General features: G+C 44.4%; 1 protein-coding gene across 2 annotated transcripts in view; it reads right to left on the bottom strand.

Annotated features, from left to right (window-relative positions):
- Positions 1-25,137, bottom strand: part of NSMF (NMDA receptor synaptonuclear signaling and neuronal migration factor) — a 57,012-nt gene that overhangs the window by 9,765 nt on the left and 22,110 nt on the right. Inside the window, exons 2-14 of one of the 2 annotated variants that reach the window (XM_077304995.1) lie at positions 23,281-23,342; positions 22,003-22,521; positions 18,018-18,093; positions 16,318-16,386; positions 10,168-10,220; positions 9,833-9,922; positions 7,773-7,894; positions 7,107-7,190; positions 5,270-5,303; positions 3,855-3,925; positions 1,616-1,695; positions 998-1,100; positions 184-259 (exon numbers count right to left, since the gene is read on the bottom strand). In XM_077304995.1, coding sequence (XP_077161110.1) covers positions 184-259; positions 998-1,100; positions 1,616-1,695; positions 3,855-3,925; positions 5,270-5,303; positions 7,107-7,190; positions 7,773-7,894; positions 9,833-9,922; positions 10,168-10,220; positions 16,318-16,386; positions 18,018-18,093; positions 22,003-22,521; positions 23,281-23,342 — 1,439 coding nt within the window. The remainder of the gene's footprint in view (positions 1-183; positions 260-997; positions 1,101-1,615; positions 1,696-3,854; positions 3,926-5,269; positions 5,304-7,106; positions 7,191-7,772; positions 7,895-9,832; positions 9,923-10,167; positions 10,221-16,317; positions 16,387-18,017; positions 18,094-22,002; positions 22,522-23,280; positions 23,343-25,137) is intronic. The other variant, XM_077304993.1, reaches the window with a different exon arrangement.

Below are 25,137 nucleotides of genomic sequence, written 5' to 3'. Positions count from 1 at the left end.
AGATGATCACTGCTATGAACAGGGAGATGTTCATCTGCAGAACTGCCATACACGTGCCACAGTGTGCATCTCTGAGCTATTTGGCTATGCAGATTTCCTCTTCATACTGTAGTCAGTATTGATGCACTCGCTGCAGTACATAAAGACCAATCTAACTTTTTAAACAATTAATGGAGCACTTACCTTGAGCAGAGAGCTCTAGAGGAGATTCAAAGTTAACTCGACAGGGGCTCATTAAATTCTTCAGGTTTTGGAAAAGCTGAAATGCAAAGACATTCCATGGTTCACCTCCTGGATATCTTCTGTTGCCTTGGGGAGGACACTGAGATACATCACAGAACAGATGACTGGGCCATTTCCAACAATTAGGGAAGGGAGAAGGGGCTCCCTAGTTCTGCGGCTTAGACAATGGGGCAGGTGTATCAACAAACAGGCCGAGAGAGAGAGAGAGAGAGAGAGAGAGAGAGAGAGAGAGAGAGAGAGAGAGAGAGAGAGAGAGAGAGAGAGAGAGAGAGATGGAGGAGGAAGCAAAGCTTGGTAACTCTCTTCCACTTTTAACAGAAACCACTGGAGGGAGGGTAGATTCAGGGAAGAAATGGGCACCACAAGTGTTTCAGTTGCTCCCTACTTTTCCATTTGCCATAAATTTCTTGAACACACACATTTCCTCCTCACTAGGATGATGGGCATATCTCTCAACCGGTTAGCTTCTCATTTAAGCACAGCACTGAGCCCGTCCCCATTATCAGTGGTGGAGGACATCAGATTGTTGAGAATTCCCCGGAACGTGGAAAATCAGCTGGACTGTGCAAAAATCATGAGCAGCACTTCCCCACCCCCAATTAGCATGCAGAACAGAAGCAGACCCCAGCAAGATCAGAGTGCATCTGCTGGCTTAAACACCTTCTCTACCAGGAGAAATAATCAGTGCCTGTTCCTTCCCTATGAGACCATGGGATGGGGAAAGAGGATACAGAGATAGGAAGTAGATCCTTACCTTTTCTCCATTATGGTTTCCAAGCACGTAGCACCCCATGACATGAATGACATTCGGCTCGGCGTTCAGTTTGCTCATTAGATGGCCCAGCCGCTTCCAGAAACTGAAGAAGAAGGTGGCAGAAAGCTCTAACAACACTAACAGGAAGGCAATCCCAATGCCCTTCTCCACGCGGCCTGAGCACAGAGGGCACACACCGGTGGGAGGTAGCTATGGCACCCATTCACAAGAAGGAATTAAGCTAACCAGCTCCCAATGAAGTGAAAACTGAATGGAGGAATGTCAGATCTAATGGGACACACCCTTCCATCCATGCCTATTTCCTCTCTATTCCTTCTTCATTCCAAGAGCCATTAATGACTATATAACCCTGCCTTATACTGAGTCAGACCTTTGCTTCATCTGTCTCAGTTTTGTCTGGCTTTCTGGATCTCAGGCAAAGAACCAACTTGCTTAACATCTGATACGCAAGTTCCTTCAGCTGAAGAATGGAGGACATAATCTGTGACTTCTTACATGTAAAAATATGCTCTTCCACTGAACCCCAGCCCCTCAGATGGCAGCATATCAGAGCCAGAGCCCCTTTTCAAACAAAGCCCACTGCAGCCTCTTACTCACTAGATCATGTCTTCCTCCTTCTCTACTTTGGCAAAAGTGGCGACTTTGTTCTTCAGAAGGTACAAGTGACCTGGGCCACCCTGCAGGATGAAAAAGGTAAAGTCTGTAACATACAGGTGTGCAATACCCCATGAGTGCTGTCACTCTGGGCAGCATAATTTGGACAACTCTGCCCAGCAAGAGAACCATGCTGTTCCCCGTCCACCTGACTCATGTTATCTTGATAAATCTACCCCACTAGCACCACCCTTTGTCTCTATGATGATCCACAGGAGGAAGTATTAATTGGATTCGTTTGCAAACTAAGGAATAGCTTTGCCCACAAAGGAAGATAATACCAGGAGTGCAACCTGCTGGTGTTGCAGAAAGCTAGATTACAGACCAATAGTAGAATGAATCTTCTTTATTCTAGGCAAACTGGTTTGCCAAAAATGCCAAAACGTGGACTGGTTAATACACATTTTCAAAATAATTTTCCCCAGTGGCAGAAAGGACCTCAAATGCCCATTCAAATGGATTGCAGTAATTTTCAGTCACAAAATAGATTAGAAATACTATCTTAAGCAAAGCCAAGCAAAAGTAGAAAGTAAATAAGTTGTCTGGGGGACAGTCTACTTGTGGTCACTTGTGTCATATGAGATCTGCAGGCTGTGACCACAAGTACTCTGTCCCCTAAATAACTTGTTATTTAGAACTGTCTACTTTTGCTAGGCACTGCAATCCTTTTCAATGAGCAACTGAAGTGCTTTTTGCCACTGATAAAAATCATTTTGAAAACGTGTACTAAACCAGTCCACGTTTGGGCAAGCCAGTTCATCTGGAATAAAGAAGATTTATTCTACTGTCTGTCAGTTTATTTTAGCTTTCTGCTTTCCACAAAGGAAGATGTCTGATGCGTTCTTTAGGCTATAGATAACAAATGTAGCAATGGGCATCATTTCCAGCACATGAGTGAGAGCCAGAACTCAAGATACTGCTATGAGAATACCCTGTTGGATCAAATTATCTAAACCCTCATCCCATTGCTAAAAGACATTTCCAGGAAGCTCTCAAGCATAGCATAAAGATCCTGCTTCTTTTGTGCTAGTCGCCAACCTCAGATGTGTATACTGTCTCTGAACATAGAGGTTCAATCCAGCACTCATGGCTAACAGACCACCTCTGTGAATGCACCTAAACCTTTCAAAAGCCATCTTTAGTGAGTATCACCATGTACTAGGGCAGCCTTTCTCAACTTTTGTACAGTTGAAAACCCCCTGAAACATTCTTCAGACTTCAAGAACCCCCAGAAGTGATGCAATTGTGCAGAATATGGCTGGGAAACATAGTTGTGTACATGCCAACCCAGAGACCCTCCCCTTCCCACCCCCTCCAAGCCCAACATTGGCCATTGGGGAGGCAGGTCGACATGGTACCATATATGGTCATATCACCTGATAAAGGCTTTACAAATTAAAGGAAATATATTAAAATTAACTCCCACCCATTTGGGAAATGCTTCCAGGGCCATCAAGAAACCTCAGGGTTTCACGAAACCCACGTTGAGACAGTGTGTACTAGGGCCGTATGATCACGTGCCGTGTGAACGAGTGCTATTTTTGACTCTATCTTCTCCCATTTCTTCTCTTTGTTCACATGTGAGTGGTGGGTGGGTGGGTGGGGCCCATGATACAGTTTGTCTCAGCAGCTCACAATTAAACAGGCACGAAGAGGCCAGCTGAACTATATATTAGCCAGGCCAGTGGCAAATTTTTATATTCTGTAACTCACCTTGAGTCTCACTAACAGAACTGGGCTATAAATGAATATAAACTAACTTAGAGGATGGCTTTTAGGCAGATCAGGAGAAAAGCCAGCCCTACACATGTCAGAACAGTTAAGTGACATGTTTTGAGGGCTTTACAGAAGCAGCAGGTGGCAGAGGGAAGGGTGGGGAGATAAGCCTTTTCAACAGTCTTCTTGAACCCACACCAGGGATCTGATGCACCTGGTTATGGTTGTTGCCAGGGAGAGGGCGCAGACTTAGAAGACGGTGTGTTCAGTGAAGCCTGACTCCTCATAAACTGCAGCGGGATGGAGAACGAAGTGGTTTATGAGAACAAACCATCATTATGCACCACTTCAACAATCCTTTAGGGAAGGTGTGCTCAGACTTCACAGCTGCAGGAAGCTGAGGTTAGAACATATCACGGTTGTAGCAAACAAAGAACAGATGGATTTCTAAGAGGCACTTAAATACCTGACAGAAAATTAGCATCTTCCAGATCTTGCAGCCTTTCCGATAGATATTCAACTTCTTCTCAATTTCCTCTGAAAAACAATAAGGTGGGGTGGGGGAGGTGACATGTTAGCCCAAAAGTGGAAAGGGCAGACATTTGCCAAGGTCTCCCAAGACGAACAGAAGGCCCTCTACCCTGACAATGCCCCATTTTCACTTATAGTGCAGGGCCCAAATGAATCCAGAGACAGTGTGCAATGTGTGTACCCATATTCTAAGTTAGGAGGCACCTTGCTCACAATCCTGGGTGGGCCTGACAGTAATATCTGGAGTGGGCAGAATATACAGTCACTCTATGATAAGTGTAAGAAGGTGAGAAACAAGTGGAAATATTTCTGTGTACGTGTACCACATGCTCTTCATATGGTACTAAATGCCACTGGGGAGAGCAGGGAAGAAAAGTTTAAGATAAAGGCTCAGTTTATTGACTGAGGAAGAGATAGAAGAATCGGGTTTTATATCCCGCTTTTTACTACCCAAAGGAGTCTCAAAGCAGCTTACAATTGCCTTCCCTTCTCCTCCCTACAACAGACACCCTGTGAGGGAGGTGGGACTGAGACAGCCTTGACAGGACTGTACTGTGAGAACAGCTCTGAGAGAACTGTGACCCAAGGTCACCCAGTTGGCTGCATGTGAAGGAGGAGAGGGGAAATCAAACCTGGCTCTCCAGATTAGAAGCTAACACTCTTAACCACCACACCACGTTGGCATGGGAGGGAGTCAGCCTGTACCAATTGACTGCCAGTGTGCCATAGTGATTAGAGAACTGAAATCCCTACTTGACAATGAAACTCACTGGGTGACCTTGGGCCAGTTACTGTTCCTTACAGTAGTCTACCCACGCAGGAAGAGGGGAGAGAACCATGTACTCCACATCCTGTGCTCCTTATTGGAAGGGTGGGAATAACATACAAAACAAAAGTAAGTAGCCCACGACCATTTTGGCAAGCTGGAGGAGCAAAAGGAGGCTGACAAAGGCGTCCCTACCAGTCTTCTGTAGGTACCAAGACCTCTGTTGTGTTTCCCCAACAGCAGGGGTAGTCAACATGTAGTCCTCCAGATGTTCATGGACTACAATTCCCATGAGCCCTTGCCAGCAAACGCTGGCAGGGGCTCATGGGAATTGTAGTCCACGGACATCCAGAGGACCACAGGTTGACTACCCCTGCCCTACAGCCACTAAAAGGGCAAGGATCTGCTGCTGATACCACTGTCTTTGTGTTCATCCCCCATCACCCACACCACAACCCACACATTTGCTACAAGTGTGTTCCCAGTGACTCCAAAGCAAGGTTCAATGGGTATGTTAGAAAACAAGCCCCTCAAATCACCACTACCCCCTTCCCTTCCTTCTTCACTGCCAAATGCTTACATACCCAGAATGTCATCAAAGGTGGCATGCTCATGATCCTGGGGAGGGAAAAATAAAAGAGAAACAAGGTTAAGGTTCCACAATTTATCTACTTGAAAGGAAGATTGCCATGAACGTAAGATGACCCTCTGCCCCCCCCAAAACAGGTTATACATAAAAGTCCGTGACCCAGAATTTAAAATGATCTGTCTACGGAAAGTCAGGGTGGTGTAGTGGTTAGAGCGCCAGGCTAAGTTTTCGGAGATCCAGGTTCAAATCACTGCCAATGAAGCTGGCCAGGCAACCTTGGGCCAATTATACAGTCTAACCCACCTCACAGGGGGTTTGTGATGATAAAAGGGAGGTGAGCAGAATAACGTAAGCCTCTTTGGGTCCCCATGGAGGAGAAAGGCAGGGAAGAAGACAAATAAAATTTTTTAAGGTAGCAGTAGAAATTATGTTATTACATAGTGATCAATGTATAATAAATAATACAGATTACAAAAGAACATATTTTGCACCTCTTTGTATTGTAACTGTTTGCAAGTTGTACCGGATCATGGTGTTTCTAATTTTAAAAGGCAAGAGATTGGTTTTCTTAGGCACACTGAACAATCAAACTACTGAGAAAGGGGTAGATAAACTGATCATCCTTTTTGCTTGTGTTACCCTATAATAGGCAATGGGCCCCATCCACAGCGTTATATTAAATGACGATCTCTTCATTCAGTTTTCAGTGTGTTGGAATACCCACAGATTATATTAGGATAAGGTGTTCTTAAAGCATCAGCACAATTCAATGTATTTTAGAAGCAAGGGTTTTTTAAGATAATGATGTCAATGGATATCTGATGAAGGGTTGTTTGGAACTGGGATATAACTAGAAACCTCCAGCACACAGTAATATATTTATGAAGAGGAATGTTAGTAATATCCATTTAGAGATTGCCTAGGATGATATCAGAATAGTCAATCTTGAATGTAACATTAAAGTGTGAGTCAACCATATTTTATAAACACTTTTTCCTCTCTGGATATCTCAGCTGAGGGGTCCAGGAAACTTTTTCACTAACCAAAAAACTATGCGCCCTGCTGTACTCAACTAATTTGTCTATATAGCCCAATATCTGATAGGCCAACCAGATATTTGGAAAGGGCCATAGAAGAGGCACAGAAGAGGAGGAGGAAGAGTTAGTTCTTATATGCCACTTTCAAAGTGGCTCATAATTGCCTTCCTTTTCCTCTCCCCACAAAAGACACCCTGTGAGGTGGGTGAGGCTGAGAGAGCCCTGGTATTACTGCTGGGTCAGAGCAGCTCTATCGGTGCTGTGGCAAGCCCAAGGTCACCCAGCTGGCTGCATGTGGGGGAGCGCCAAATTAAACCCAGCTTGCCAGATTAGAAGCTGCCACCCTTAACCACTACACCAAGCTGGCTCTCTTTGTTGCCTTCTGAGAATAATTACTCAGAAATTCAGCATCAGTGAACATGGATGTTCCATTTCAGGTATAATCATGACTAATACCAATTGTTGGCCCTTCCTCTAAGAATTTCATCTAACTAATCTGATAAAAGGTTACAAGCAACACAAGTACAGCTTCCAATCGGGCACAGATCAGTGATTCAGCGGAAGTCATTATGTCAAGGTGATCCCAAGACAAGGGAAAAGGATCAACACTAGCACAAATCCAAATCCACATTAAGTCCCTTGCATGCCTTCAATACTATATAGCACCTGCAATTACACCAGGCATCCAGCAACCCCCACGCCAGAAAGGAATTCATTAGAATGGTCCCCCTCCCCAAGCTTGGGCAGTCATTGCCCACATGTCACTACCCACAAAGACACTCGGGACCAACTTACATAGAGAATGGGTATGATGGATGAGTCGTCCCTGCGGATAATTGTTGGAACATATTCTGCTTTGGGTACCTTGGAGGAAATGAGCTGGAAGAAAAAAAGGGGGGGTATGCCATTATAATAGGTCCATATAGCACACAGAAGGCTGGGGATGCTCAAGATGCCTAGTGTGGAAGCCACAGATCACTCATCAAGGATGGGACTTCTGGGCTGTTGAAGGCGTGCTAGAAAGATTTTCCTAATCATCAAAAATCCCAAAGTAAAAAAACATCATGCTGACGTAAAGCCCCACACTCTGGCGTTTTGCTGAATTACTTTGTTCCCTCCTTTCTTAGAGAGTTCCTTTTGAAGACAACATTCCTTCTATATTCTGTGCATGGATGGGGATGGATGCTCCATTCAGTTGTATAGAGCAGAGGTAGTCAAACTGCGGCCCTCCGTGGACTACAATTCCCATGAGCACCTGCCAGCAAATGCTGGCAGGGGTTCATGGGAATTGTAGTCCATTGACATCTGGAGTTTGACTACCCCTGGTATAGAGCAAGAAAAGGGTTGCAACTGAGAAAATTAAAGAAAGGATTATACCTGCTCTTCCTGCCCTAGATCACTGGCCTAAAGGCTCAGGGCATTGGGTGAAGGGGTTCCTGGAATTGTGCATGTATCACTTACCATTATCTTAGGTGGGATGAAGTCTTCTCCACTGCAGGCTGCAGCCTCAAGCTCTTTCTCTGCCTCCCAGTTCAAGTCAACACTCTTATCAAGTGCGCAGCAGGAGTCCTGGAACTCATGGCCTGTGGGGTGCAAATCAACAGGAGTATTATGAGGGCCTTTAATCAAGCATTCACCCCCTTCCCCAAGCTAGTTAAGAAGGGGCCTACATGCTTAGTGTGCTCTCTTTATTAGTCAAAACAGGACAGCAATTAAGCTGCCCTGCAGATGGCCAAGGACAAAGCTCTCCCATACCTGCGAGCTGAAGGCCGGTGTTATATGAATAACTTGGATATATAGTAAAAAGATGTGATTGTCAGCAATACAGAATAGGAAAAATATTGCAAGGATAATTTTCACAATCATAGGAGGAAACAACCACTGATGAAAATTCAACACTGAAAACAGCACAAATCTAGAGACTGTTTTGTTTGCTTCATTAATCATTAATCATTAAACTAATTGAATCATTGAATCAAACATTTGATGTTTGATTCAATATCTTATTAATGTGTACTGTATAAATATATGGATTTTGATAGCCTGAGACAGGTTCTCTCTCTTTTCTGATGGCCAAGGATGCCTGCTGTTGAACCCAAAGGAACACCAAATGCTACTTCATGTGAATCTTCGCAGAAAACTTCTGGATCCTCTACTTTGTCCCAGGGGTTTAGTAAATGATGAAGCTACACTCCAGTTCCTGCTTAATGATCTCTCTGCAGAGACCACATTGTGTGCAGCTGAATTTTTAATGGTTGTTTATCAAGCCAGAAATAAGATATTTTAATCAGCTGATTTTACTGTATTTTAATTTATAATATTAATTTATTTTATCTATTATATTTTTACCCTGCTTGGCCGTATTTGCCTCTTATTGTTTTATGCCAATAAAAGCTGTTTATTGTTATTGTTGTTATTATTAACACCAAGTACAGCTGTGAAGACTGCCTTTTTGGACGACATGACAGGCCCAGGTTTGCTCCCAGGAGAAAATCGAGAGGACCTTTCACCTCTGTAAGGTAGTTGGCAACCATAACCCAAAAGGTGCTAAGAAAGTACTTCTTTACACAACGTGCAGTGACAGCTACTGATGCATATGGCTATAGAAGAAACTAGGTCCATCAAAGTCTAATAGCCATGATGAATGAATGTGCCCTTGATGTTCAGAGGTAGTATGTGTTTGAATATGAGCTTCTGATAGATAAGCAGAGGGAAGGCCTTAGCCTTCAAGCCTTCCTGACAGGCCTTCTAGGCCAGGGCATTTGTATGGCTGGAATGTGAAACATGATGCTGGACCACATGAATCTTTGGTCTGATCCAGTAGGGCTCTTCTGATGCTATGCCACAGCTCTTGCTTGGTTCATCTTCTGACGTTCCTGTGCCCACCTACTCCCCTTTTCACTTTACCATGTTCTGTCTTTTCACATGTGAGGTTCAGCTGTCTCTTGCTCCTCAGAACCTACCTAATAGCCATTTCTTTTTGGCAAGGGATACACCTTCTCCCACTTGGTAGCTAACCCTAAAAACTATCAGCCATGGAACGGCTTCTCCCAACACCATCTCCCAACAGAGGTAGCGTATATTATAAACACACACACAGAACTTACTGAAAAGGATAACCCAAAGCAATTCATTGTGGACCAACCCTGCAACTTTTCACAGAGCAGCATGCTACCATGCTGTCTTTCTCTGGTCCCCAACAATCAGCCACAGCATGATGAAGGCTTAGTTGCCCTTGCAAACTGGCTAACCTAAGCACCTGCTGCACCTTTAAGACCAACAATAAACAAAGATTTATTCAAGGCGTGAGCTTTCGTGACCAAATCTTTGTTGGTCTTAAAGGTGCTACTGGACTCTGATTTTATTGTGCTACTTCAGACCAACATGGCTACTCATTTGAATCCAAGCATCTGCTGGAAGTGTTGACACATGGTATCTAACTAGATCTTTTCCTCTGACATTGGTCATATCAAGCCAGCTAGTTCGGATAGGGGGATGAGGACACAATCACCAGGACATACTTTCTCGGGAGTCATTGAGGTTTTCAGGCTTAATGGGAGTCGGGTCGCTCCAGGACCGGCTGAAGCTCCTTTCTCGCCGCTCGGCAAATGCTACAAAGATTAAAAACAACAACTATTACAGCTTTATGACCAACGAAGACGTACTCTTGGCTCAAAAGTTCATGCTCTAAACCACTCTGCTGGGGATATACTAGAAGACAAAAGGGAATGCTACATTGGACTGTAGCATTCAACATATGGGTTGATCCAAAGCAAGGCAAAAGCAACTGTGTAGGGGATGCCAAGACCTGGGGCATATTGGCATAGCTTCCTAACTCCCCAGTTCCCTCACTCACTCTGTGCCTTCATGCGACGGCTCCCCACCATGCGCAGATGCTTCCTGAAATTTCTGGAAGAAATGAAAAAGAAAAGCTGTCAATACCAGGCAACCGAGAGAAGGTAAACATGGGGAGGTCCAAGTTGATTCATGGGTCAGACTGAGTTTGCAGAAAGCAGAGGTGTCAAAAGAGCAAGGATTTTTCTCCAGCTTTCCAGCATAAACATCTGGAACTGCCCAGGATCCTGATCCAAACCTAAATAGATGTCTGAGACAACAACCGTTCATGAACGCACTTGTGCTAATGTCAGAGCTGATCAGCAAAACTAGAGCCACGGTTCACTAAACACTTCACACTAATTTTAAGCGAGAAAGCCACAATTACACCACTTGGCTGTGGTTGCTACCACACTGAGGCTTTGCTCCAGCTGTTCACCCAAAACAGAGTTCACTTTTAGGTCAGTGGGAATTTCCACATGTCATCATCCTCCGATGGTCCACTTTTCAAATTTTACTTTGCTTTGGCTTGGTATACAGATCAAGTGTACTTGCATACCATGTCAATGGAAAGGTAAGCTTTTTTTAAAAAAGGTCCTGCCAGCATTTGTGGCATTTTCCTCATCCCCGTGTCCACCAATTCCACCCTTCCCCATTTCAACGGAAGTCTTTAGAGAAAAAAAGAAATTACCAATTGCTTTGGAAGCCTGAAAAAGCCCTCCAGTGTGGGCAGGAGGAAATGACAGCCATGGGAACCCCTGAGACAAGGTGCCCTGAAAACTGCTATGTGGATGCTCTGTTGCCAGTGTCAGAAACTGCTGTGTGGATACAGCCTGGAATGATTTAGATTTGAGTCCAGTAAGACCTTAGAGACAAACAAGCTTTTGAGGGTCAAAGCTCCCTTCATCAGATATGGGAGCTTTATGCCCCTCACATTTTTTTGGTCTCTAAAATGCTACCAGACAATCTAACAGCACTACTGTGACTAACACTGCAACCCTCTGAGCTCGTGATGTGTTAGTGAGCATCTTCATGCCAACAATCGCCAGCAGAGAGCTCCCTTGCTTCATCTGTCTGTCAGAAATGGCCCCATCTCCGTTGAATCAGAGTCTAGTAGCACCTTTTAAGACCAACAAAGATTTATTCAAGGTCTGAGGAAGAGTGCTTGCACTCAAAAGCTCATGCCTTGAATACATCTTTGTTGGTCTTAAAGGTGCCACTGGATTCTGATTTTATTGTGCTACTTCAGACCAACACGGCTACTCATTTGAACCCATCTCTTTTGGTTAATCTGGAGATTCAAATGCCCTTTCTGAAAAGGGTTGTGTGATCTTTCAAGGAGCTGCTCTAGTTTCATGACAAGCCCTGTGATTCACATGGATGACCAACCCTGGCAATGACGATGTCACAGAGTGACTAAGAGAATGAGCTGTGATCTGGGAATTCCCTGATTAAAATAAGATATGAAGTGCTCTGAACACTGAAATCACTATACAAACGTTGAATATTAAAACTAAAAAATAAGGTTAATACCTTCCTTTTCGGGAACAGATTTTAATATTTAATTTCACTGTCTAGTGAAATTCTACTAAAACATTCTTTCTGTGTTGGTAAATCTAATGGATATGTATATTATTGTTGCTGTTGTTTTGTTGGGCTTCTTTTTTAATAAGGAAAGCAGTAACTAAAGAAAAAACAGTACTTATAACTGTGACGCAATGGGAAAAGCTTGTCTCCTTTTTACCCACTTAGGAAGGAAAAGAATGGATTTCCATGGATTGACAAGATTCAGACGTTCTTAGAAAGTATTTATTTGTGGGATTTATATGCTACCTGTCCAAAGACCTACTCCTTGCTCTGAGATAACCACCTCGGTCAAGAGCAGAAATGAATGCCTAGAGTAACCCCCTGGCTGATTATTTTATGTTAAACTATTCCTTCAATTAATAGAGACATTAGAAGTTAATTTGAATGGTTGACATCTCAAAACAGCCTGAAACCAAGACTGAGCTTCCCATTCAGCATGAGAATCAGTTTGTCTCAAGTGGCAGTTCTCTGGAAGTTTCAGTATACAGCACAGTTCTAAATTAGCTTAGATTTTTAGTTTTATTATTTAGTAAGAACGTTTATTATTACCCCTGTTCCCCAATCGGATTTTTGGTCTCATGGACCAAAATGTCTTGCTCCATCTCTGTGAGACAACTGCAGGTGAAGCCTTTTTTGGTTTCATTCCCTCAATGATTCCCTCCTTCCTGACCAACATTTCAACTGCTGTTTTTATGTCTTTGTACATTTTTAACTGTTTTTAATTTATTTTAATGATGTCTGTTTTTTTTAATGGTTTTAAAATGTGCTCTTTATTGTGTATTTTTTATTAAACTATTAGCTACCTGGTGGCCTTTATGAGGAGAGCAAGGTGGGATATACGTTTTGCAAACAAATAACTTTTAAAAAATTCTGAACTAAAACTTTCTTCAACTGACACCATAATCACTGGGCTACTTGCTACAACTTGGCTCAAAAGAAGGCTAAGGGAGAAGCGGAAGTTGAGGAAGAAGAGGAAAAATGTATATTGCTTTCAACATTTTCTGCTCAGAGATTAATACATCAGGATTGGGGGGGGGGGGGTTCAATAAGGCCAACCTTCTGGCTGCAAATAGGGCCAACCTTCAAATTTTGAACAAGGGGGCTGCTCATCACAGGCAGCAGATTTGGATACCACTGTGCAGTTGAATATTATGTTTTTTATTAGCGGTGGGGGAGGGAGGGTCATTAAAAAGATTTTTAACCTTTAACACCAAAATGTTTTGGGCCATATGTGAGTCCAAGTAGGAAATCTGAACAGTGCACCCTCAAAAATCCTTTTAAACCCCATAAAGGGTTCTGAGGCACAAATCTCAAAAGACGTGAGGAGAGATAAGGAGATATAAGTTCTTCAGGTGTGATGTAGCACAAAGCTGTCTCTCTTCCAATTAAATTGATACCACAGCAGGACAAGAGCATGTTGACATAACGCAGTTTTAAAAGGGACCCCTCCTGAAGTAGGAAACATCCAAGATATTTTCCACAGAGGAGAAACAAGGATACTCCAATACTGCTCAGAGCCAAGGATACAAAAGACCTCATTGCAGGTTGCTGTGGGGCAGAAAATAGCCTACTTGACTGTGTGAATGCGGATGGGAAAACAGCCCCCATGCCACCCCCGCACTCAGTCCTTGTCCCTAAGGCAGGAGAAGAAAAGTTACTGAGTCAATTAGCGGCTCGATAACAACGCAGGAATCCCTTCGCTACACGTGTGTGGGTGGAAGTATTTAAAAATCCAAACACAAAGAACAGATTTCAGTCACAGAAAAGACGTAATTTGAGAACAAAATCAGACCATTCTTCCAGAAGAACACAATAGCTCACTACAGCTACATTCATGCTAGGCTTGGTTACTATGGAGACACGCATGGGTCCCTTCTTAGGTTCAGCACGAGTCACGAGCAGACCAAGCCAGGCTGAAACAGGCTTAGACCAATCTGGCCCTGTGTATTATCTCACATCTTAAAGGACCCCCAAAAGATGGCGGAGCTCCCCCTCCTCTATCTCCTGCAGAACTTCACTGGTGTTGCCTTTTCCAAAATCTTCCCTCCATCCTTCACAGAGCCACACACACTCTGTCCATCTTTGCTAAGAGAATAATAAAGTATATGAGTACAGCAATGTGATACTAAGTGTGTACCCCGATGGGGGGCGGGGAGCATGGCTCAAATAAAACACCAGAAACCTCTAACTTGGACAGTTCAATTTACTAGCAAGATTCCACACAGAAAGTCTAGCATGTGTAAAGGGAACGCTTCACCACTTTGCCATCTATATACTTTCACAAAACCCTTTTGCACTGGATTCCTGGGGAGCTGCAACATGAAGGTCTCTCCAAATTCTTCCGGGAACAAGCCGCCACGCCCAATTTCCCAATCATATTCATCAATGCCCCCCCCTTTAATAACCCCATTTCCTTGCTCCTATAGACTGTATCAGGCGCAGTTTGGCACAAGCACTTCTTAAGAGCCAAGGAGATCGAGCAGGCCAGCCTAGGATCAGAAGGGAGGGGGGGAGACAGCACGTGTTTTGTTTCCTCCCAAACATGCAATAGGTTCTGAGCAAGGATCTGGGATACGGGATAGAAGGGAAGAGTGTAGCACTGCAGGTTAGGATCCTGCCAAGGCAAGGCAGCAGAGACCATCCATTCAGCCTGGCTTCAGATTCAAATGCTCACGAGGTCTGACCCTGCCAGGCTTCAAGAGATGCTGGGGATAGCTAAGCTCTTCCTCAGCCCCCCCCCCCCCCAGAGTATCATGCGCTCAGCCTTGCTCACTCCCAGCTGGAAAGGCAAAAGCAGTGAGGACTGAACCACCACAACCTCCTGGCTGTGTCCAAAGTACAACCACTCAGAAAGGAGGACCCTTCCCCAAGACAGAACTAGCACCGTTTGGAGGAACTCTGCCCTCTGTCACAGCCTTCTCAATGACCCATTATGCACGGGGGGAATAACGCACATTCGGGGTGGAATGACAGCGACTAAAATCACGGACAACGCACGGTGCCGGCTGCAACCGGCCACAGCTTCGGTGCATGCCACCGAAAAAGCCGTGTTCGCGAAACGCGGAAGAAAGCGCAGCTTCCGGGTGACCGGGGCGCAACCAGAAGCGGCGCCCGAATCGCCGCGTGCATAATCGGTGCCATTGCGCCCCGTCCCGTGCATAACCGGTGTCTTCCCCCTCCGCGTGTTCCATGTGACCCGAAATCGCCAGTTCGGCGGCCGTGCATAATGGGCCAATGGGACACTTTTGAGAGAGCTTTCCATCCTTTGATTTTTTTCTATTGAAAAAAGTAACATTCTCCACTTAGCATAGCAAAACCAAGCTTGGCAGAGCCCAGGAAAACTTGTAGAGAAGTTTTATTTTTATTATTAAATTTATATACCTTCCCTTTCAGAATTACTGACTCGGGGCTGTTCACAACCATATATACAGTAAATTACAATTAAAAACAGTAAAAAGATTCCAAAATTGCCCCAGTTCTGGGTCTTGGTTTCCACCTCCCGTTCAGGGTGTCATAGGATAGTATCCATTGGAGTACCATGGTGACTTTGAGCCGTTTTAACCCTTGTCTCTACCACAAACTTGTTCACTTTGGGCTTTAGGCAGACAGCTCTCAGCTTCAGCCACTGTTTCAGCAATAAATGTATAATAATGCTGGCTTTGGATTAGGGAGAAAAGTATCCAAAGAGCTCTGAACACTTCTGAAATGCTACATAAGCCTTTGGTTGGCTTTAAGCCACAGAGCTGCTGCCTCGTATTTTTCTCCTTTCAGGTAATTTTCTCCTTCCTGTTAAAATGAGTGCTCAAAGCCATTACTAGTCTGGAAAGAACAGATTTACAGTGGGGGCAAAAATGAATGACTTCAGTACTATTGTACACATTTAATTTGGTCAGGGCCCATATCAAAGCTACCTTGTTAGGGTTTCACCCATGTGGGGCTGATTGCTACTACAGCCTTACATGTCTGTACTTCCTTCATGTAGCCAAGGAAATAAAACCAAAATCCAGATACAGTATTAAATGATGGGCTATCTGTTTCCTACAACACGGAAACCTTTTTGCCGTCTTCACTAGAGGGAAAGGTGGCAAACGTCTTATCACAGCATTATTAAATAATAATCTGTCAGGTTGCCAAGGGATGAATGAAACAGCTTTGGAGAAGATAGATTCAGCCCAGAAATTGAGTAGCTCAAAACAGTCCTTTCTCACTTTGATTTTGTAAGCAACTGGGGCATGGTTGTATAGAAGCATTGTGCAGGAACTGCTATTCTCTGCCAATCATTTATTTACAGGAAGAACAAAAAATGCATGAGTTCTACACACAGCAGATATTTGGCTTCAAGCTCTCCCTTTGCTTCGTTTGGAATTCCACTCTGACAATGTCCCACTACGAACAAGGGCACTGCCCTACTTATTTCCCACAGAACATTCTCGGTAAATATTCCCAGCATGGACACTATGCATCTGCATCAACTTACCCGGCAACTTTAAAAATACAAAAAAAGCAGTACTGGTGCCCCCTGCAGGTGGCCCATGCAAATAACAAGGCAAGGATTGAACCCGTGCGAGGAAGAGATGCCCCCTACCTCTGGATCAGAGCTGCAGAATCATTTTCCCGCTTCCGCCTCTTCCTCTCTGCGTAGCCCCTGAATGCCCTGGGAAACCAGTTTCAAGCCATTAAACCAACTAGAACAGCTTCAAAACTGGGAAACAACATGGAAAAAAAATAACACAGGACAGAGAGCTGTAGTGCTCCCGCTGGATGAGAGGCGAACCTCTCAAGATGAAAAGAGGGAGGAGGAGGCGACGCAGGCCACAAAATGATTCACAAACAAGACGGGAGAGAAGCTGAAAGAACAGACAAGGATGCTGAATGTATGGCACATATCAGTCCTAGGGAAAGGAAAACCAGATTGCATCTCGTCAAAACACAGGGAAAGGAAGTTCGAAGCTAGCATGGATACATTGATCCTACGTCTCCCCACATTCATTTGGGTGCACTCTCTGTCTCCATGGGATATGGGAGGGGGAAGCTTCTCCTTCTTCCCTTTCTACTGCACCAAAAAGCAAATATTCTAGAAGCAGGAGGGAAGGATTGTCAGAGTGTCTATCCTCCCAGTATCCTGGGTCAGAAAGCGGAGAGGGACTGGCCCGATGCACAAGCTGTGGCTTTTGGTTCTGAGTTGGATTGGATCCATGAGCTGCCAGTTGTTGATCTCAGATATGAAAGAAGCCACGATATAGGGGGAAAGGTTGGGAGGGGAAATGGAAGTGTGGACCCTGGAGACCAAGCATCTCTGCTATTCCAGACTCAGTTAGACCCATCAGGTTGTTCTGCAGAAGACGAGGCCAGACTGTCCTTAATTAGCTCATTTTGGTGCAGGCTTTCACGGCCGGAGTCAACAGCCCCGAAAACCCACAACAGCAAGTCATTTGGGTGCATTTACATAGGAACAAAATAGCGTGGAAACGGGTTTTTCTCCAAAGACAAGTGATAAAGGATTATGTGAGGGGAGGGGCGGCAATAAGGCTTGTACTTACGAGATGCTGAAGATTCCAAGAAAAGCAGCAGGAGGAGGAAGAAGAGAAAAAGATAGGTATTAGTAACGAAATTCTTCCAAGCTAAGCCTCTTATTCCCCTGCAGAGCAACCCATTTTGAAATTAAAAAAACAAAACAAAAAGCCTTATATTTTGGAAGACTCGTATTTCCAAGACTGACCAAATTTGACTTCAGCCTGTTCAAAATTGTGTCAGGAGAACACAAAGCCCCCCCCCCCCAATATCTTACTGTGACAAACATCTGATAACCAGAACTTAATGGGCAAACTGCTTCCCTGTTGAGATTAGCATGGGGAGACTGTGCCATTCAACAAAGATTCACAGACTTTGCCATACAAGAAAACAGTGTCCCTTTCCGCTTTCAACAGTACAGAAGCACTTAAAGCTGAAATGCACATATTGCGACTCAAGATAACGCTGTTCAACGAACAGGACGAGCCAAAACAAAGGATATTCTGTAGGAAAAGCAGAAGCTACTAAAGAAAGGCAGAAATCACTCATTCTTGTTATCCTTTGCCCCTTCCTTCTAATTGAAAATTTACAATGCAGGATAGGCAACCTGTCTTTCTTGTGATATTGGTCTGTGAATGACATGAATGTGGATGGTGTTATATAATGAGATCGACCAAGACAACGATAAAACTGGACAAGTGATTGGACATGTAGTCAGTCATTCACTGCCAAAGCAGCCCGCAGGAGCCCTTCCCTGACCACGTTCTTTCTTACGCTTGCATAGTTGTTGTAGCTGTCTGGAAAGTGAACAGGTTCTCTTTGGGAAACCAGGTCCTGATCGGGACATCATCTGGAAGGTGAAAACACACAAATGTCAGCAAACCTCTGGGGAAAGAAGCAGGGAACAGTAATCAGAAGAGCACTCAAAATATTTGCGAACTACAAGGTGACTGTTAATCTTCTCTACTCAGCACATTAGACAAGGGAAGAATTAGACATTTATACCGTGCTTTGATCCCTGATGGGGACCCAAAATGGCTTGAAACATCATTATCCAAGAGCACTTTTATCCATTTTATCCTCACAGCAGCCCTGTGGAATTAGGATGAGAATGACTAGATCAAGGTGACCCAGGAAGCTTCCATGGCAAAGCAAGGATCTGAACCTAGCACTCCCAGATCTTAACTGACAAACTACTACACCACGTTTGCTCTTAATGAAAGTGGTTAAATTCTATGTCACGGTATATTGTGGAGTTGTTGAGATTCATTCTGACCTAGCAATAGCTGGCTATCTCACTGCTAGATTTTATGGCTGACCAGAGTTTGCCTATTCTGTTCCTTTTATTGCTCCAGTATTATGTTCTGACCCATGTTGCACTCCTTCCAGAATAACTAGGAGAACTTCCAAAATTACTTCTGGAAATAAGAACACACTCCAAGCCACAGCTTGTGGCTGGAAATAAGAACACACTCCAATCCATTTGTATCATCATACGTTAATGACCTGCACATACGTGCATCCATAAAATACCACAGAGGCAATGTGAATTGTGTTTAGTGATGTCTTCAAACATTTCTGACCATTGATAAAATACTACACAAAAGGAATCTTCATGTTCATATGTACACGCACATCAGGACTGGCTGTTTCAGTATTTTTACTTAACAGGAAAAATAGAACAAACTGAACACTGCATGCACCCAGCACCCAATATAAAATTCCAAAATTTACAAATGAAACACTGGATTAGAAGCTGCCACTCTTAACTACGACACCATGCTGGCTCTCCAACACACATGTTCTCAACTGGATTCTGAACTTTTAAAAATAGCATATGTCCCAATTCCTGGGTTTCTGAAAGAACGTTCCGATTTTCGTTCTCTCCAGCTGTGTTCGTAGGACTGGATGCTACCAGCTTTTCCACAGGCAAAAGGAAGAGAAAATAGTAGCAGGCTTCTCTCCTCACTGCAATTCTGTCCTGTACGGCATTTTGTTCATGCAGGCCTTATAATCCCTAGCATAGCATTTTTTAGGGATCAAAAGTGGAAAAGCTGCTAGTTTCCAGCAACTTGTATGAACCCCTGTGCCTGGTAAGGAATCTCTGTAAAGATTTAAGCAGCACCCTGTATTTTTTATCAACAATTTTATCATGCCTTACAGGGAATACATTTTTTTTAAATGCACTATTTGTTTATTTACCGCCCTCCCCAAAGGCTCAGGGCAGTTCACATAAAACAGAAACAATACAGATAACTCAGTTTAACAATGATACAGTGATAACGGCAAGCAACATAATAGAACAATAGAATAATACGGAGAACATTAAAATAATGCATACTGATAGCCCCGTGGGTAGGGCAGAACTGCAGAGGGTACCATAGAAGGGATGCTCAGGGGAAGGGCCCAAGGGAAATCGTGGTTCAGGTCGACCTCACCCAAATACCTGGCAAAGGAGCTCCCTTTTGCAGGGAGCGGAACGGTTTAAGTTCCATTAGGGCCCTGATTTCCTCTAGGAGCTCGTTCCACTGGGTGGGGGCCACTAGCTTACATTCACAGTGAATATTAGGTAAATTACATGAATATATTTTTTATAAATGTGCAATGTATTTACTACCCATGGGGATGACTAATGCAAAACACTAATGCACTACACACACACACAACATACACTTGAAATCCCTTGGCTTCTGCTGCTCACGGGGTTTGAAACCTATGTTTGAAGTAATCTGGGCTAGATACTTAGGATGTCATCCAAGAACACTTTCCTAGGAGTAAGCGCTACTCAGATGGGGTTTACTTCTAAATAGACCTGATTAGCATAGCGCCATCAATTTTTAATTTTAAAAAAGATCTGCAGGATGCTGAGTCCTGTGCACAGTAGAAAAGTCTCACCCTGTGTAGTGTGAGTATTAAATCCAGGCAGCCCTAGACATCACATTCCAAAAAGTTTCTGGCACAATGACAAACAATTGGTCTGGGAGCTGCGTTGGGCTGAGAATGCAGATCAGAAGTGCACAAAATGGAAATAAATTGCTCCATCGCTTATGACAGATTCAAACCACATAATGAAACGCCAGGTCAGGAACTTGGCTATCCTTCCTGCGGACACGGATCTGGCAAACAGCAAGAAGACCAATTTGGAAGCAGTTAGAAGGGCGATCTCTGAAGCAGCAGGTACGAATCTCACCACAGTGGCTCACCAGCAAGATGGGGATACGAGTGGCATACAACAACAACAACAAGCCTTTAATAGCATATAAAAGTACAATATAAGAAGGGTGTTGAGTGTTGTTGAGTGGCATACCTTACACACCTGCTCTCAGGAGTACTGGGGTAAGGCAAGTGAAGCCCTGTGCATAATGAAAGCAGTACGGCAATATTAAGGATTCTTCCTCTGACATGAAGTTGCCAATATGAGGAAGCTGCTGTGTTTATTTAATTGTGTGGGCTATTTAATGGTGTTTTTATCTGCAAAGTGATCCCAAACAGCACACAGAAAGCACCAAAATACAATTCAGACAACCAAAAGATACACTAAACACATCCTGGGTGGATCCCAAATCGAGGCCAAGGACTCATGTCTCTGGTTGCACCCAGACTAAATACCTGAGAGCAAAAGAGACACGTACTCTGCAGAGATCTCATTCAGCTGCCTCTAGCCAAGAGCTTTAGGCCACTAAGAAAAAGATCATTCAATGGGATTTTGCAATAAGCACTGCTGGCATCTTCTCGCATCCTGAATATAAATCTTGACTTCTTTGAGAAACTTTGAATGGGCCTTGTGTGAATGCATGGATTTGTCTCTTGGACGCAGTGCCTGGATTTTAAATCCAAAATTAGCCCGAGCATTTATCAGCCGACAATGCCTAGGAGCACAGGGATAACATGAGCTGTTCAGATCCACACAGAGGACGATGAACTGGCAGGCTGGAAATTTGACGCCCTGCTTGGCCAGGCTGAGCCAGGGCTGGAAGAATTACAAGCGCAGTCAGAATACACAGCACTGCACAATGGCTGTGTTGTCAAGAAGGACCTTGGGGTCTCCATTAGGCTGCTTTCTAGGTATTAACACAATGCTCAAGGGCTGGCTTGAACCAGCTAAGAATACAGAAGGGATCCTTAAAGGGGATTTAATGAATAAATAAATACATTTATTTATTTATTTTGGAATTTTTATTCCGTCCTATCTTCAAAAACTCAGGGCAGACTACAGCGATATAAAGTACATATAAATTTCTCAACTTTTTTACACTTGAGAAACCCCAGTAACATTCTTCAGGTTTCGAGAAACCCCAGGTGAGATCATGCAGAACATGGTTGGGAAGCACAGCTCCGTACAAGCTCACTTGGAGCTCCTCCCCTTCCTAACCCCTCCAGCCCCATCATTGGTCATTTTCCGAGGAAGGGCTGGTTGATGTGACCATATATGGTCATATCACCTGATAAATGTTTAACAAATTAAAAAAAATATTTTAAAAGTAATTAACTCCCACTCATTTGGGAAACCCTTCCAGGGTCGTCAAGAAATCCCAAGGTTTCTGGAAAACCTGGTTGAGAAAGCTTGGCCTAGATCAGGGGTAGTCAAACTGTGGCCCTCCAGATGTTCATGGACTACAATTCCCATGAGTTTGCTGGCAGGGGTTCATGGGAATTGGAGTCCATGGACATCTGGAGGGCCGCAGTTTGACTACCCCTGGCCTAGATAGTCCTTTGGTCTAGCTAAGACAGCAGCCCTTTTGATGTGTTCCTCACTCACCTGACACACGGTCAATGCTATACATCCTCTCCAGCTTCTTCCGGCGCCAGCCAGTCTCGCCAGCCTGGTGGTGATGATGGTGGTGGTGATGATGCTCCAGATCAAAGGTGTGTTGTGAAGGAGCGGCCAACTGGGCACAGCCAGGGAACTCCTTGGAGACCTGCCGGCTGCTGCTCCAGCTGTCTTTGCAATGCCTACTGATGTTATGGGAGCTGCCAGCGTTCTGCAGGGGTTGTCCCTGGGAGCACTCCTCCTCCTCTTCCTCCTCAGCCTCTGGTCCTTTGATGACCACCAGCTCCATGCTCTCGCTTTGGTGCTGGGACAGCATGGGCCGCTCACCAGAAATGGTGTAAACACGGGGCTTGGGGCCCTCTCCAGTCAGCTTCTCACCACGCTCCTCTGAGAAGCTCCTTTCAAACTTGCCATCGGAAATGAGTGACAGTCGGCGTTTGTTCTGGGCAGCCTGGTGCATTTCTGGAGAGTCTTCTGGCCCCACGTAGGATTCTGCCAACAGGTGATCTTAAAAATGCAAACATAACTTTTTGCACTAAAAAGAAAAGGCTGCACAAAGAGCAACAGCTTCTGCCATGATAAGGGCTGGAGTCTGAGATCTGTATCAATTATGCAAGATCCAGACACTTTTTCCCATGTTGGCTTTGCCAGCTACAGGCAAGGAACCCCATAGTCAACCACTCAAAATCGTCATCTTCTTCTAGCTTTCGGAGATTTCCCTTGGCGTTACTGGGGCATTCCCTGGGCAAGCACATAATGGCAAGTGCAAACACGGCTAGAAGTTTAACAGCATCACCTCTCCTGCCACCAAAAGCCCAGATCCTCTAGAAGCCAATTATGCCTCCCCTGCTTTTTCCCTCTTTTTGCTATGGTCTTGCAGAATTACAGCATACGTCACAAATACAACCATGTGTGTATATTATGCAAATCAAACATATTAGCATAAGGTAGATGACATATGTACAGCTTCCACAAAAAATGTAGTGAGTGATGCAGAAGTCTTTGTGTGCCAGAATTTACTTTTAACAGCAAAAAAGCAATCACTTCATGTCAAGTCAGACCTTTGGTTTGTCTAACCCAATATTGTCTACTCTTGAGTGGCAGGAACCCTCTAAAGAGATCTTTCTCACATCCTGTTTACTTCAAATCTTTTAACTGGAGATGCTAAGGATTGAACTTGGGACCTTCTGCATCACATAGACTCAAGCCCACCCCAAAACAGCCCACCCCATAAATGAAAAGGTCTGAATTTGCAATGCCTCTTACCTGAGCCATTTCTGCCTTCAGGATGGTTTTGGGACAGGTAGTCTCCAAAGGCCCTTGCCGCTCTTGATGCAAGAAGAGCCAGAGCATGGACAAAAAGAAGGGAAAGGGGAAAAGTTAGCAGCCACACCAAGAATGTTATGCACCAAGCTTTTTTTTCATTCCCACTCTGTATTAGAGTTGCCAACTTCGGGTTTAAAAATTCCTGGAGATTATAGGGGTGGAATCTCGAAAGGTACAGTTGGGGGAGGACCTCATCAGGGTATGGTATCATAGGAGTCCACCTTCTAAAGCAGGGGTAGTCAACCTGTGGTCCTCCAGATGTTCATGGACTACAATTCCCAGGAGCCCCTGCCAGCAAACATGGTTGACTACCCCTGTTCTAAAGCATCCATTTACTAGAAGATCTCTAAACTCTGCCTGGAAGATGGCTGTCCTACCATTCATTTTTTTTAAAAAAAAGCTCTGTAGTGGAGAGGGGGAATGGTGGCTGCATTAGGTTCATATGTATAAGGAAAATACCAGGGAAACATCTGTATGCCATTGTGAATGCAATAAGATTCACACTGAGAATGATCTCTCCATGGAAGATGCCAGTTCGGAATTTGGCATATTACATCATTTTCCAGAGCTAGGGACAGGGAAAACTACAGGAAAAGCCCAGCTTCACACAAACCATATTGCCTGATTAGAAGGGATACCTGGACCTTCATGAAGAAGAAGAGTTGGTTCTTATATGCCGCTTTTCACTACTCAAAGGAATCTCAAAGTGGCTACAGTCGCCTCCCCTTCCTCTCCCCGCAACAGACACCCTGTGAGATAGGTGGGGTGAGAGAGCTCTAATATTACTGCTCAATGAGAACAGAACTATCTGTGACAAATCCAAGGTCATCCAGCTGGCTGCATGTGGAGGAGTGGGGAATCAAACCGAGTTCTCCAGATTAGAGCACACAGCTCTTAACCACTACACCAAGCTGGCTCTATCCATGGAGGTCAACCCAGGAGAGACTATCCCTAGATTATAATTTTTATGCTAATACTGTGACGACATGGAAGTTGTATCATAACTCCATGGATAGGTAGCATCTGGCAGGTCACCAGGAAGAACATTCACCAGGGACACACATGTGTGTGCACATGTACCCACATAAAACCAGGAAAGCAATCTGCTGTCCCCCCAACTCCTCAATGTTCACTTTAAGCATGGAGAATTTGCACATCCATCCACGTCCAGTTCCAGGGGGTCCACCAAGCATGCTTTGCCAAGGGCCCCCAGAGTCTTGGAGCCCAGTCACTGAATACGCACAGTCCTTTTCTCATTCACCGCCAGCCAGGCTGCTCAGAGAGAAGGGGCCAGACAGAGCCTTTGCTGCTGTTGTTCCAGCTAAGTTCTCACAGTGCTCAAGGACGTCTTTTATTCTGTCCTTTTCAAGCCTGCTTGGCCGCAGAAGTGAGCAGCTCTGGCATTTGATGCCCTAAGAGAAGGGGAAGCTCAAAGAACCAAGAGCCAATTGCAATTGGAAAATCCCATGCTCTTTCCAACCTCAATCACCCACAGATGGGTCAAAGAGTCCTCATTGAGCCCCAGCCAAAAATATTGTGCCATTCAATAGAACACTGATTCCCATTCACATCCTTGAGCTAAAGATACTTCCCTGCTTATCTTGCCAAATGACAGGCTCAAAATTGCATAGGTACGAGGCCCTAGGGTCTGGAAGCAGATTTTCTTAAATCCCAGGTCTTTCGAGCTGCTTTTTCAGTGATGACAGGCAGATGTCACAGCCAGTATCAGCAATGAGATAAAGGCAGAAGTTACGATGCACTTCTCAAATGCAAGCAGCACAAAAACCCAACAAAACA

Source organism: Paroedura picta, chromosome 12, assembly GCF_049243985.1.
Source record: "Paroedura picta isolate Pp20150507F chromosome 12, Ppicta_v3.0, whole genome shotgun sequence".
Lineage (NCBI taxonomy): Eukaryota > Metazoa > Chordata > Lepidosauria > Squamata > Gekkonidae > Paroedura > Paroedura picta.
The sequence above is the reverse complement of the archived record's forward strand: the minus strand, read 5'-3'. Positions and strand labels throughout refer to the sequence as shown.